Source organism: Haliaeetus leucocephalus, unplaced genomic scaffold, assembly GCF_000737465.1.
Source record: "Haliaeetus leucocephalus isolate CR32 unplaced genomic scaffold, Haliaeetus_leucocephalus-4.0 Scaffold795, whole genome shotgun sequence".
NCBI lineage: Eukaryota > Metazoa > Chordata > Aves > Accipitriformes > Accipitridae > Haliaeetus > Haliaeetus leucocephalus.
The window spans coordinates 531,239-546,615 of NW_010973231.1; the positions used below are offsets into that span (position 1 = coordinate 531,239).

At 42.0% G+C, this 15,377-nt stretch overlaps 1 protein-coding gene across 2 annotated transcripts; it reads left to right on the top strand.

Moving 5' to 3' along the window:
* Nucleotides 1–99: 99 nt before the first annotated feature.
* RBBP7 (retinoblastoma binding protein 7) lies at nt 100–8,559 on the top strand. 2 transcript variants are annotated; one of them, XM_010581514.1, is made up of 12 exons: nt 100–219; nt 436–580; nt 2,560–2,768; nt 3,179–3,352; nt 3,660–3,775; nt 4,429–4,589; nt 5,019–5,145; nt 5,239–5,316; nt 5,901–5,977; nt 6,436–6,493; nt 7,272–7,382; nt 8,173–8,559. In XM_010581514.1, the coding sequence occupies exons 1-12, from the start codon at nt 204–206 to the stop codon at nt 8,239–8,241; spliced, it is 1,341 nt and encodes a 446-aa protein (XP_010579816.1). In that variant the 5' UTR covers nt 100–203; the 3' UTR covers nt 8,242–8,559. The 2 variants fall into 2 exon arrangements, with proteins under 2 accessions (XP_010579816.1, XP_010579817.1); XM_010581515.1 differs by having other exon boundaries at nt 2,560–2,702.
* The last annotated feature ends 6,818 nt before the right edge of the window (nt 8,560–15,377 follow it).

The window sequence follows — 15,377 nt, forward strand, 5'->3', positions numbered from 1 at the left end:
GCGGCAAGCCCGCGCGGGGCGGCGGCGGCGTTGGGCCCTCACCGGCCGCCCTCGATCCCCCTGCCGACCTCCTCCTCCTCCTCCTCCTCCTCTTCCTCTTCCTCTCCTTCCTCTCCCCCTTTCCCCCTTTTCCCCCTCCGGCGCCTTTAGCCGTTGCTTCCTGCGCCGCGCCTCGCCTGTGGGCGCGCAGGCGCACACCCAAAATGGCGAGCAAGGAAGGTAGGAGACCCGGGGGCGAGGGCGCGTGTGTCCGGGGTGGCGCGGCGGGGCTGAGGCGCTCCGGGATTCCGCTCCAGGGAGCTGCCGAGGGGTGGTAGCGGCGGCAGTTGTCCTCCCGCCGGCCGCCCCTGAGGGCGCTTGGGGACCCCCGCTCCTACCCCGGCCCCTGGCGGCCCCGGTTCCGAGCCCCTGGTTCATCCCTCTCCCTTCCCGCAGTGCTGGAGGACACGGTGGAGGAGCGCGTCATCAGCGAGGAGTACAAGATCTGGAAGAAAAACACCCCCTTCTTGTACGACCTGGTGATGACACACGCCCTGGAGTGGCCCAGCCTCACCGTGCAGTGGTTGCCTGATGTGACCAGGTGAGAGAAGGGAAGAGAGGCCTGGGAGGTGCCAGGGAGGCACCGGGCTCCGCTGCTGATTCGTTTAGTTTGCGAAGCGGGAGCTGGGACTGTGCAGTTGCTTGTTCCGCAGCTCTTTCTGTCTCTGTTAACCACGTCTGCCAAGTAACTCGAGGATGAAAAACAGTGCAAGACGAGAATAATTTGGGTTAGACTCCTCTGTCAGCTTGTAACGCTTTATAGTGCTTACAACTTTAAAAACCCTTTGGGTATGCAGAAGCTTTGGGGAAAAAAGTCACAACTTGATACTTTACACAACTCTAGCTTAGGCTAGCAGAAGATGTTGTGAGGTGTGAAGAGATAAATCTTTCCCAATTTATTGATACATAAGAGACCTAACACTTCTATAGTTAGATAGATGAGAGAAATCTAGGTACTAAACTAGATTTTTCTTCAAGACTGTTTTTCCTCATATGCACTACAGATTACTCTCCTGTAGAAGCCATAGTATCTGTCTCTTGATTTTGTTTTAAGTCTGGACTCATTTAAGGGGCTGTTGTTCTAAGACTGGTGCTTCACATCCTGGTTCTGTCCCTGGCTCACTGTTGACTTCATGTATTTTAATTTTCCCATTCTTCCCCCTTCCCCTGAAAATTGTGGCCTCACTGGTTAATTTCTTAAAGAATTATGAAGATGGGAGTAGATTCTCTTCATGTGCCAGCTACTGTAGACGGTAAATTATTGCAGTAACCACTCAGGGCTCCATTCAGGTAGTGGGCAAGGTCTGGGTCCCTCACATTGTCGTAAACTGGATACAGCTAGATTTTAAAATAGCTTGTTTGTGAAGTTCACGCAATAATCAGAGGATGGTCTCTTTCCTCTTTAAAATTCCACCTTACGTATGTGATGTTATACTTGGTGTGTTAGATGATCACTTAATTTTGTATACCAGAATGTTTGGGGAAGATGTTGAGAGATGTGAGCTAACTAGTTGTGGCATGGAGAAAATGAAGTGGGGATGTAAGGGTGTGGAGCCCTGATGAGGAACACTTCTGCTTGCCTCGTATTTTGCAGATTGACTTTATATTCAGTTTAAAACCTGGTATTTCCAATTATCCAGTGTCAAAATATGTAAGCCATTTAAGGCAAGGACTGTCTCTTTGTATGGCACCTGACATGATGGGACACCTGTTCCTGACACAAGTAAGTGCATGTGCATTGTGTGTTTTCCGTTTTGTTTTGTATTTTTCTTTCCCCCTCAAAATGTATGATGATGCTTTGGAAGTGGTGTAGTAATACCTATGGTGGTTTTTGATTGTCCCAGTGATTCCTGTTTGCTTGGATTTAGACAGTGTAATTAGTTTGTTGCTTTCAAGAATGCAGAATTTGCTTGGGTTTGACTGTTAAAATTTTTCCTTTCAGCGATAAATGGCACTCTCCATCCAGCCTTTCACTTATTACTAAATGTCTCAATGTTGCATGTAACTGCCAGAAGAGAAATTTGATTCTAGTTAGCCAGGAATTGTGCAGTGTTTAGAAATGAGCTTCTGAAATGAAATAATAACGGCAAAAGTTTCTATGAGAAGTAACTAAAATAGGTTGCTGCTTGTCCGCAGTATTTGTGTTTTATAGAAAGTAATATTGATTGTTTTCTAAATCAATACTGTGCAACTGCTAGGGGAATTAAAGACAGAACTAGGTATTAGCATCACCTTTAACTACTATGCAAATTGTAGTTATGCCTTTCAAGCCAGAGTGGCAATGGCTACTGACTTGTGTTGTCACTCTAGCCTTGCTGGTTGTGTCTTTGGCTTGTTTATATCAGATTCTAGTTCACTTTATGGCACAAGTCTCTTGTGACAAAGGAAAGGATCTCTTACGTGAGTCTCTCTTTTCTAGCTCCCTGGAGAAGTTTGGATCTTGAATGTTATTGATGCTAGCTATCAAACTTCTGGAACAGAGCACTTAATTTTATTCCATGCATTTATTATTCTAAACAGGCCGGAAGGAAAGGATTATGCTCTACACTGGCTGGTTTTGGGAACGCACACGTCTGATGAACAGAACCACCTGGTTGTTGCAAGAGTCCAGATTCCCAATGATGATCAGTTTGATGCTTCTCAATATGACAGTGAGAAAGGAGGTGGGCAGTGCGTGCATTCTTCAGATTATGTTTTAGCAGTAGCATTAATAAGTGTCCTGTCTAAAGGTATTCTAACTTTCTGTTAAATACGAAAGCTGACGTATACTTAGCAGGTCACACTAATTCTAGATCATTAATAGTGACTAAAAAGAGGAAACTTCTTATTTCAGAATAATTTAGGTAACATGATATACAATCTCTACTAGCGTTTCTGCCAGCGTTGTCAGTTGTGGTGAAAACCGATATCCATCTACCTCAAATACAAACTCTTTCAGAGCTTTAGTTTCTACCATAGAGGATTCAAAATATTTATTGTTAACATTGTTGTGCCACATGGTGCTAGTCTGTCATAATCTTTATTGTATTATGATAAGCTGCTTACTACTGCTTCTTGGAGTGGAGGAGATGCATGAAATGCTGTTTAACCTGTTTAAAATAGTTGATGTGATAAACTGACCTTTTTCTGACAAATGTAGAGTTTGGTGGCTTTGGATCTGTGACTGGCAAAATTGAAACAGAGATTAAAATTAACCATGAAGGTGAAGTAAACCGTGCTCGTTACATGCCGCAGAATCCCTGCATCATTGCTACAAAAACACCGTCGGCTGATGTGTTGGTATTTGACTACACTAAACATCCTTCAAAACCAGGTGGGTCAGACTCCTTGAAGTTAAGCAAAATGCCTCTTGTCGAAAGGTAAACTTGTGTTTAACTCCAATTAGGAGGAGAGGTGATGGGCTCTGGAATCCAAGTCAGAAGGCCCATATCTTTGGTGACTTCTAACTGCCTCGTTATGCTCAGTATCATGAGAGAATCTTTATAGAAGCAGCATTCTCAAATGAGGCTGATGTATGAAATACCATTATTGTAACGGAAACAAAGTTCTTGGGAATAACGATGGTCCTATGGATTGATGTGCAAGGTGTAGCTAAATGGAAGGAATTTCCTCTCTTTCAGACCCAAGTGGAGAGTGTAATCCTGACCTTAGATTAAGAGGGCACCAGAAAGAAGGCTATGGCTTATCATGGAACTCAAATTTGAGTGGACATCTTCTCAGTGCATCAGATGATCATGTAAAAAGCACATTTTTTTCCCCTATTTAAAAAACAAAACAAAAAAACCCAAACCACCCCCCCAATTTATGCTGTAATAGATAATTAGAGAAAAACTGAGTTAGTGTAGCTGTATATTGTTATGTGGGGAGGTTCTCACCTATTGTAATTATATTTCTAAAGGCTGTTGGTTGGCTTTAGGCTGTAATCAACAACCAGTTCTTTGTAACATTCTCGGTGAAGTAAGAACAGAATGTTCTTATAGTTGTCTGCTGGAAGATATTGTTGTATAACAACCCTTTAAACTGGCTTGGGTCTGGGACCATAAATTAGTAAGGCCCTCAAAGATCAGTTGGACTAATAGCTAGCAAATTTCTGTGTGGGCTTTAAAAGTGAAATGCTTTTACTACTGAAATAGGGATGCTTTTTGTAAATTGCTTTTGTGACCTTAAAAATAATCCTTGAACCTTGAGTTTGAAGAAAACTAATGGATGACTTAACTCAGCTGACTTCTAACTTACGGTATATTAAGTGTTCTTTTTCAAAAACAAAGAACTGTTTCAGGAGCAGGAGTGTCATCTCTCTGTTTATATGTAGAATGTGATTTGTTTGTTTGTTTATTAAGATAACACTGTGAAGTCTGCATAACAATAGAATATGACTCTTATTTACAGACTGTGTGTTTATGGGATGTGAGTGCTGGACCAAAAGAAGGCAAAGTTGTTGATGCGAAAGCAATCTTTACTGGGCATTCTGCAGTAGTAGAAGATGTGGCATGGCATCTGCTTCATGAATCTCTGTTTGGATCCGTGGCTGATGATCAGAAGCTTATGATGTAAGCTGGGGTTAAGCAGTTTCTGGATAGTGCCTGCTGTGTGCTGTCAGTGGACCAGTCCAGAGCACTTAGATTAAAAAAAATGTGAATTATGGAATGGTATGGTGTAGCTCTTTAGTGCAATCAACTATAGTGATGCTGCAGAATTGCTGAAATCTGCATGTCATTTAATGTGTTCACATCGTTTGAAAATAAGGTGTAATTAATACGTTTATCAGCTTCCTGGTCCGAACTGCTCATGTACAACAGACACAAAATCCTGAAAGGTTTTTCAATAAAAACCGTAGCTTCAGACTTAGGTTTAGTAATAATGTAGTCTCTTAAACTAATGTGTAGTGTAGGGAAAAAGAACCTCCTGTGAAAATTTATGTTCACTCTTGCTCTCTCCTCCCTGCCCTTCACTCTCCCCCAAACCCTTCATTGCAACAGTTGGGACACAAGATCTAATACTACGTCCAAGCCAAGTCATTCTGTAGATGCTCATACAGCCGAGGTCAACTGTCTGTCCTTCAACCCTTACAGTGAGTTCATTCTAGCAACTGGTTCTGCTGACAAGGTATTTACTTGTGCATACTTCAAATTTATAAGTATTTTAGATGACAGTTCATTAGCCATTGTAGTAAAAATGATTTCTTGTTACTTCTCCCAGACGGTGGCTCTATGGGACCTTCGAAATTTAAAATTGAAACTCCATTCTTTTGAGTCTCATAAAGATGAAATTTTTCAGGTGGGTAAACTTTTCTCACAACCTGTAACAAAATCTATAAGAGTACTGACTAGGACAAGAACATGTAAATTTTCCTATGGTGACTGACCACAATAAATAAAAGTCTGTTAAACGTTAATAGTGAATTTTGGTTCAACAAGTACAGACAGTACCACATAATTACTTTCTACCTTTCCCCACTTGACTCCGAAGCATGTAGTCCACAACTTATTGCTAAAAAGATATTGGGAGCTTGCAGCTACCCTCAGTACAGGTAGAAGGTTTCTCTAAAATCTGCTGTGGAGAGGACTGAGGTTCAAATCTAATATTGTGAACTCTGCCTACTTAATAAGTGCAAGTAACAGTGAATTTTAGACAAGTAAATTTCATTATATGGTAAATCTGTAACAGTGAAATAATGTTGGCTGTTCAATCTGAGAAATCTTAAGATGAAAGCACCCTATTTGAGCAATAGAACATCCTTTTTGCTGGAAGAAACTTGTATTGAGTCTAGTTGTTGAAAATTAGTGCTCAGGTGGTGGTTATACAGGATATGCATTAGAAATCAGTCACTGTGCTCCAGTCAAGTTGTTTTCTTTCAATAGGTTCACTGGTCTCCTCATAACGAAACAATTCTTGCTTCGAGTGGTACTGATCGTCGGCTTAATGTATGGGATCTGAGGTGAAGAGCATTTCCTTTCTTTTAGTATATATGAACAGACAGTTAAAAAAAAGGCTGCAGACCTACTTTGTTTGGTAGACATGATTGTGCTGTTCTCTAGCCTTCCTTGCTAGCTGAACTCGGACCTAGTCTTTCAGGTATACAGTAGAAGCGGCACAGTATGTGTGTAACATTCTCGTGTTACTTCTCTTTGAGGATTTCTTGCTGACGGAATTGTTTTCTGTTGTCTTTAGTAATAAGTGATTTCTGCCTCCATGCACTTAACAAGTTAGATTCTATTTCAGTAATGATAATGCCAAACAGTTGATGTTTTGTACCTGAGGCTTACATTATTTGACAGTGAGAAAAAACCAATAGCAAAAGCAAATATTGGAAAGAAAGGCTAGGAACTGTTAAGTTAAGCTGATACAGGATGCAATTTTCATTAATAATAAAAAGTATAAACTACTTTCTTCCAGTAAAATTGGAGAAGAGCAGTCTGCAGAGGATGCAGAAGATGGGCCTCCTGAACTGCTGGTAAGCTTTTGTTCAGGTTTCAATCTACTGACAAGCTGTATGGCAGTATGATGCCCTATGACTGTGCTACTAATACTGCAGCAGTTTTTAAATCTTTCCACCTCCCCAGTTTTTAGTCCATAGCTCTAACTTGAAGTAGGCTTCCTCTGTTCAATTCTGAATGCCGTGATTTTTTCAAAGCTCGTCTGGACATGATTTACGCATCTTTATTGAACATACTTACAGTTTAGCCATGTGCTTGTTCGTGCGTTTTTATAACTGAATGCGTGTAAAGCCAAGGCATCAGATTGTTTCTCTTGCATTAAACCAATTAGGTCTTATATAGCTAACCTTACTGATGTACAAAAGCTTATGTTTTCTTTTGCTTCCTAAGGAAACAATCAAAAATGCTTATAGTTTGGTTTCCCCATTTCCTGTGTAACTGTATAAGTGCTCATATAATTAGATGAGGTAATGGATATAAAATATGGCCATATTTCACAGCCCAACCTTCCGTGAAGTAGTGCCATTTTGAGGATGTCAGTCAGTTGTTGCTATAATAATATGAACTGTCATCTTAAATGTTGTCGCAGCAATTGCAGCAGTGTCTGTAAGCAATGAACGGAATGCGCTGGTTCACCCACACCTTCTTCACGTCTGTATTGTGAATCTCTAGTAGCAAGTTTTTCTTCTTTGTGTAGTCATCAGCATGATGAATTTAACTTCTGAATTTTGGGTTTTAGCAGACTTCTCTCTAGAGATGAGATGGCTTACTGAAGCTTGTGGGGTTTTTTAACAGTTTATTCATGGAGGACACACTGCCAAAATTTCAGACTTCAGCTGGAATCCTAATGAGCCTTGGGTAATCTGTTCTGTATCGGAGGACAACATAATGCAGATATGGCAAATGGTGAGTGTCACAACAGCTCCTGAGTTGCTCTGAAGCTGCTGCATAAATGAAACTTGAAATAAATGGCTTGTTCTTCTTAGGGCAGCTTGTGCCTTCAGTGACTGAAAGTAGTCTAACCCCTGTACTTCTTACACTGTTAGATTAGAGAGTAAGAGTTTCAAAAGAAAACAGGCTAAAACAACCTGAATACACCTGCTAGCTAATTCTTGACTCCAAGTCTTAGGTACTAGTTAATATTCAGAATAAATGTGGCAGTTGCAAACTTACATCCAATACTAGCCAAGATTTACTCTTCCCTCCTATCCCCTGCATGTTCACTGTGAAGCAAGATGTCTTTTAACTCTCCAGTTAGTTCATATTATTTTACATTACAAGAATTTGATCAGTTATCTTATAAATAAGATAAGTTAAAAAAAGTAACACACTTAAATGTGTGTCACGGGTCAGGTTTTTGGTTCTTTATACCTGTTCTTTAACTTGGTTTGTGTGTTCAGACTGAAGTTGAGGTAAGTCCAAATAAAATGTTCATGGTAAGGCTAATGGTTAAATGGCTAGTGGTTATGCTGCTGAAATAAAACAATGCAAGAAGACAACTGCTGAAGTCTAGCCACTGTGTGCACACTCTGAAATTTGGCTGCCCTTTAAGAAAAGGCAGGGAGAAGGTCCCTTTTAAGGAGGGGATGATGTTTGTGTCTTCTTGGTACTATCATGGTTTTTCTATATAAATTGTAGAAGATTGTTTAAAAACAATTGTGCCTACCTCTTGTAATGTGTTATTTTGTGTCTTTAGGCAGAAAACATTTACAATGACGAAGAACCAGATATAGCGGCAGCTGAACTGGAGGGTCAAGGAACATAACTTTTCTTCCTTAAGGAAATACTGGGTGTGACATAGTAATATAATTTGACTACTGTATACATTAAAAAAAAAAAAAGCCCCTAAAAAACCAAAACCAAGCACTGGGCGGAAGCATTACATCAAAATGAGAATATTCTTAATTGGGCACAAAAAGCTTCTATAGTCAAGTTGTCATGGGATACCCTTGGTTATTTGGGCACTTTGAGCTATTGTATACTGTACAGCAATTAGCTTTTAGGGAAAATAAAAATGAACTAATACCAATGTCTATATTTTTAAACAAACTAAATGGGTTCCTGTAAATAAAACAGTCAAATCTTCATTCTTCCCACACAGAAAGTGTGCAAAAAAAAATAATTATTAATATGTAAAAAGAGATTTTCACTTTTACACAACACTTTTGGATTGGCTTTGCATAAATAAAATTTATTAAGTAAAATGTTTGGTGTGTTTAATGTCCACTGACATGAGGTCAATGCCTTCTTGCTTGAATATAATTTAATTTCTGCATGGTAATAAAGATGTGTAGTTCTTAGTTTATAACTTAGCTCACCATTAAAGGTTTGGGAAGATGAGAGTTGTCTTGATGCGAAAAACTGGGAATAGATAACTTAGATCCTTCACAAACAGAAGGGGTATAGAAAGGGGTTTGGGGAATACATAGAGGTGACCAGTCAAACTTCTGTAAAGTTCAAGTATAAATCTTGAGCAGACTCAAGTGACTGTTGAGTTGGGTTTTGGTTTTATGTGGTTTTGTGTTTGGGTTTTTTTGGAGCAGTAGAGGAAACACTGTCCTTTAACCTTTTCTTGTCTTAGGTGCTAAGATGGCAGTATGGTCTTGGTGAATTGGTGTTGCCTGTGTTTAGTTAGAGCCCTCCTGTAGCTTTTTTTGATGAAAATGGTGCGAGGCAATCAGGCAGGTGTCTAAAATACATTATTATCTGAACAAATACAAGACAAACACACAGTTTGCTTCTAAACCTCAGGCTGACTGAAAAGCTGGAGAATTTGGACCATGTAGAAATAAAATATCTCCGTTCATCATGGTTCTACAGACAAGTTATGGATCACGTTGGGAGCTGTCAGTCAGACAAATCTAAGCTGTTGTCTAACTTGAGTTTAAATTAAAGATTTTAGTTACTTAAGGCAGGCCTTAATTAAATGAGTTGTTGGCTGTCCTGATCATTCTGCTCAAGCTGAAAAAAATAGAAGATTAGGTGACTGATACTGAAAATGTGGGTTTTGATGGTGAAAGTGTTACTTCCTGTGATGCGTAGCTTGTTAATATTCAAGTAAAGACAGCAAATTAGTGGGCTGCTGGGCTCAAGCTGTGTATCTTAAGGTACCTGGGTTGGGTCTGGCTGGGATGGAGTTCATCATCAGCATTTTGTTCCTCAGGAGGGTGCTCACCTGTATGTCACCGAGAGGACCAACTTCCTTCCAGCATGCCCCCTCTGGTCATCGTCTACAGCAGATTATCCCTGTGCTGGTGCTGTGAGGTAATGGCAATGAAGCCATGGAGCACAGGTATTGCGAACTTTCCTGTTTACTGTTTGGCTAGCAGTCATTCAGCTGGAAGAGTCAACATCTGTTGACAAAGACTTGGTGCGTGCAAGCAGGCCAGCAGTTTTCTCTTGTCTCACAGGAAGGGCTCCATGTTGATTCTGAGGGGAACTCTAGATGTTCTGGATGCTAATTTAATTTGCAAGTGGCAGCAAATTGTAAGCATTAAACATACTGAACTTGGGGACAGTTTTTGGTCAGGTCCTACTTCCTTTTGACACACAGCTCTTGAAAAGTAGGAAATGAAGAGGTCAGTGGCCTGACTTACTGGAACAACAGAAGTGCTTCCCAGAAAGCACGGTGGTGGCTCTTCCTGGTGCAGATAGGGCTGTGAGCTGTTACACTTTTCAGCACTTGCTTCGAGGAGACCTACTGGCTGCTTTGCACCAGCACGTACGGTGCTGTTCATGCCTATGATCAGTGATTTCAGCTTTGTGTGTCTCTTATGGTTGGGGTTGTTTACTTAAGTCTTCTCACTGCCTCACAAACTAAATGGGAGTGGGAAGGAAGGGTGAGCTACTAATTGCAGCTCTCTTCTCATTGCTCTTATGCTATTTAATGTCCTGCCTGCTGTTACCAAGACCCCACTGGGTCATCATGCATAGACATGTCTCCTTCCACACCTTTTTACAGAGTGGTTCCTCTAAAAGAAGTGATGCAGGTGGGTGCAGAAGCACTTGAGTATTCCCAGGGAAGGCTGAGATGCTGTTCAGCAGGTGGGCGGCAGCTGGACAGGGTGTGCTAAACAGCATGAAAGGTCAAAGCTGCTGAAGGACCGCTCAGCCACTACCTGATAAACCATGCTGCAGTCTAGCTGGTGTTCATAGGTATAAAAAACACTAAAATGCCATGTCTAGGAAGTGGAGATGAATGCGTTCTCTAAGTGGGGTTTTGGTTTGACTAACAGGTACGCAGTGGGGGGGGTCCGGTGCTGAAGGGAGCAATCTGCCCTGAGACAGCCAATGCAACTGCCATTCTAGCAGTTTGTCTCCAGCTTGCTGACCGGCTCCAGAAACATCTCAGGCCCCCTCAGGAACCTGGTGACTTGGTGTTAGAGGTCCTCGTGATAGACTGGCCCTGTAACTTTTACTTCAGCTTCTCTGAATTCGTTCCTGTTAGAAACAGGATCTCCTGCAGAAGGCAGAATGCCTGCCGAAGCACTGCCATGTCTGGTGAGACCCAGACAGATTGCCACTCGTTCACTCATAAGAGCCTAAAGCCATTCTGGTTTTTTTAATGAACTTGTTTTGCACCCTGGTTAACTGGATAGTTAAATTATTGCAAAAGCATACCTATATGATTAGCAGCATGCTGGCAAGAGAAGTTTTAGTGCTGATAAAATGGTATTGTACAGACCCGTCTAACTTTTAAAATAAAAATAAGTAGTTTTCTGTGTTCTTGATTTCCTTTACTGAAATGCCAAGAGCACCAAGGCTGGAGCTCTGAGTCACTCGCTGGTGGATACCTTCAGTGTCCCACCATGCCCTGCTGCTTTGCTGCGCAGCATCAAACAGTGAGCGAGCTGGGGCTTAGGGATGCACTCATACCCATGCTTGTACAGCTGAAAGGCAGCAGGATGCAATAATTTATTATGGAACAAAATGAGAGCATAATTTTGTTATCTTTAATATACTTGTAGTTCAAAGTGCTGCAGTAAATAGAGGCTCTGTACTGCTTTCTTTTCCCCAAGTCTGAATTGTCTTTCACTATATATGTGTACACACACACCCACCCACCTTCCTTCAATAGGGGCAACGTTGCACAAGCCTTATTTAGGTAGCTGTAGGACAGCTTAGGCCCACAGCCAGGTCACAGGGCCAGCATTTAATTTAAGAGCCTACATCTTGTTGACTTAAACCTTTTTGTGACTGAGTGAGAATGTGCTGCTGCGACCATTATAGTTTTTAACTTGCAAGTCATTTTTTTTAAATACTTTTTTATTGCCCAAGTGGAATGTTTGTGAAACATTGGAAGGTCATCATATTTAAGCCTATTTGTCTGCATGCCTTAGTATTTTGATTTTAAAAACTTGTAACCTCCCTAGGACATAGATACTGCTTATGTACTGCTGCTAGTGGTAAATATAATTGAATTTGAAGTTTAAAAAAACCAAGTAATAAGTCAACCTGAACAATGGCTACAGCAATATACTTATTTATTGCATTAAGCAACAGTTATTTTAGGTGTACTTATGGAGCATACTTCTTAAGTTATTCCTGCAGGTTGGTACATGCTGGGGAGAGCAAAAACCAGCAAATTTTCCATCCATTGACCTTGCTGTTCAAGGGAACTGGGTACAGAGTTGTGAGATGTACCTTTTTTTGTATTGGCTGTTTGCAGAAGTGCAAGGCAGAACAAAAACTACATAAGGTAATGTGTCATGGTTTCAGCCCAGACTGGTAACAAAGCACCAAGAAACTGCTCGCTCACTCCTCCCCACCCTGGCCCTGGTGGGATGAGGAGAAAATATAAAGAAAAGCTCATGGGTCAAGACAAGGACAGGGAGGGATCACTCCCCACTTATGGGCACGGGCAAGAGACAGGCTCAACTTGGGGAAGGAACAAAATCAATTTCATTTACTGCCAATCAAATCAGAACAAGGATAATGGGAAGTCAAACCCAACCTGAGAACACCTTCCCCCCATCCCTCCCTCCTGCCCACCTCAGCCCCACTCCCGGTTCTCTCCCCCTCCTCCCCCCGGCAGCGCAGGGGAACAGGGGCTGGGGTCAGTCCGTCATACCTGGTCTCTGCCGCTCCTTCCTCCTCAGGGGGAGGAGGACTCCCTCCGCACTCAGGCCCTGCTCCGCCGTGGGGTGTCTCCCACGGGAGACAGTCCTCCACCAACTTCTCCAGCGTGGGTCCCTCCCGCAGGCTGCAGTCCTTCAGTCCCAGCCTGCTCCACGGAGTGGCGGGCATCTTGGGGGGACTCCGCTCCCCTCCGGGGGCTGGGGGGGCCAGCCTGCCGCCTCACCGCGGGCTGCGGGGGCATCCCCTCCTGCCTTCCTCCCTGACTTCGGTACCCACAGAGGGGTTCCTCTCCCGTTCCAATCCCCCACTCCCTGCAAGTTTCCCCTCTTAAATCTGCTCTCCCACCCGTGTTTCCACTGTCCCTGAGGGGCTCGGCCTGGGCCAGAGGCGGGTCCGGCTTGGAGCCGGGGGAGCTTCCAGCAGCTTCTCACAGGAGCCGGCCCTGCAGCCCCTACCCTGCTACACAAATCCAAAACAGAAAGTGAAAAATTGCCCATTTAAAGTGGGTGACTTGTTTCTTCTCAACACCTACATCGTTCGATGCAATTTTTCAGCATGAAGGGTATCTTCTCTCTCCAACATTTTCACCCTGCACCAAGGAAATCTAAATTCTTTCATCTTTGTATTGAAATACAACACGAATGACAGTGGAACTATAAACTATATTTTAAACCTGCTATTTTATTTCAACAGACCTGTGTTTCCAGAAGTTGAATGATAAAATCTTCAGCCATGCCATCTCATCAGACTGCTCGAGAACTTCAGAAGAGCGGTCAGTAGCTGGAGAGCAGCACTCTTGCATGCTTCCAGCACTGCAGTGTAGTAGTGGTTTATTACTAATAAAGCCAAAGCACATTACTGGTGTGCATCAAATTTTTGCTCCCACCGTTTTCTTCTCTAAGAATTTCAAACCCAAACCTTCCCCCAGTCCAGGCATGGCCACACATGCATTACAAATGGTACTTGAGAGTTGTGTAACTGCCCTTCCCCTTTAAAAGGCAAGGATTCTCTGCTTTAAACATCAAGCCTGCATAAAAACCACAGCCTGGAGAAAAGAGGTCAGTAACCTCCCGGCAGGAAATGGCAGAGGCACAGTCACAGCCAGCAAAAGCTTTGATAAGCACAATTTATAAAACAGGCAACGTGGCCAAGATCAAATGGCTTTATATGCATACTGGTGGTGGGGAAAAAAGCAACCAAACCACCGCAACCCCAACAAGTTACATGAATTGAATACCAGTAACGTATCTTGGCAGAACTGAGGTAGTTGTTTTGGCTCTTAAGACCACGACATAAATTCAGTGGAAGCAACAGTAAACTGCATCACTATAGAGTATCTATTACATGGCTGTAGTTAGAATAAGGTTAAAAATGAGGGACTTGTCTCCTCGGCTTGAGTAAATATCACAAGATGTAACAGGGTATTTAAATTTATAGAGGCTGTAAGAGATTACTTTCTTGAAGCAGAGCTTTAGGAGCTTGGCATAGTCTTGAATAATGCAGAAGGCCTGCTTCAAGACTCATCTGTCACAGTCCCTAAGATAGGCACACCCCAGATCCTTGTTTGAGCAAGAAATCCAAAATCATGTGCAACCTCAAAGCTAGAAAATAACAAACAGCTTAAAAGGAAATTAAAGTAAGGTCTTTAGAGGCAGCACAATATTCTTAAATTACTTAAAAGCTCAAGATAGATGGGTGCCAGTCAGCAAGATCAATGAAAGCTAGCATAGTTAGATGAGACCCGAGTTAGGCTGTTGGAAGAAAATACATCCTTCTTTCAAGAAGACATGTCTAAACAAGAGGAAAAAGGTGTATAATCAAAATTTAAATGTAAAAAAAAATAAAAATCAGAAAGGAGCAGAGAGTATCCATGAAGAATAACTTACTGAAGGCCTAAAAGCAAGTGTCTTTTTCAAGTACATCAAACACACTTGCCCGTCTGCCAGGGAGATGAAGCCCTAGCAACTGGACCAAAGGGCTCAGAATGCAGCTGGTGAAAGAGGTTCTTGTGTCAGAACAACTCTTCACAAGAAAAGTTAAGTATGGCTCAGCTGTGTATGTACCTGTGTGCATGTGCACATACGTTAACAGAAGAGACTTAGCACCTAATAAAAAAAAAAAAACCCAAACAGGCAAAAATTCCCCAGCTATTAACTCTGATGTATAACCAAATTTATCTCTAGCAAAAGCTTGCAAATCTGACCAGTTTTTATAAGGAATTTAGGAAGACTAGAGAGATCCATGGAACTACTAACAGTAGATTTGACTTCTGTATCAGTATGTACCATAAGAAAGGATAGAAATAGTAGAGATGCTTATACAGGGGCAGAGGCAGCGCCTTTGGTGGAGACAAGTCTCAGATGTGAGGGATCACTTTGAAGGAGCAAACAAGTACAGCAAGGACAGCAACCGAGACCAGGCAATGTACCTGGATTTCCAGAACACTTGGCACAGCTATAGAGAAGCCTCCGGGGTGGGACCTCCGTTGCTCAGCTTTTATAAAATGGGTATCCTCAAACAAGTGAACAATTTTATTTAAATTAAAAAATTAATACTATCTTCAGAATGTCACAGAGCACATCATAGTATGTTGTTGTAGAACAACTCTATGTGCTACCTAGAAAAAAGCAGACGTAAAGGAAAACTGAACTCAAAACCAGTTCTCCTAAGTTTAGGAAAGTTGCCAAACATTAGGGAATATGCCAGAGAAGGCAAACAGAACACTTAGCGTTATTGGGAAACCGGGAGGGAACTGTACATTAGTAACAAATGACTGCACAACATATGACAGAACAGCGAGCACTGGATGAAGTTACTAGACAA

Coding starts and splice junctions, on each gene's coding strand:
- RBBP7 (XM_010581514.1), top strand. Junction 581..2,559: donor TGGTTGCCTGATGTGACCAG/GTGAGAGAAGGG, acceptor TATTCTAAACAG/GCCGGAAGGAAAGGATTATG. Junction 5,146..5,238: donor CAACTGGTTCTGCTGACAAG/GTATTTACTTGT, acceptor TACTTCTCCCAG/ACGGTGGCTCTATGGGACCT.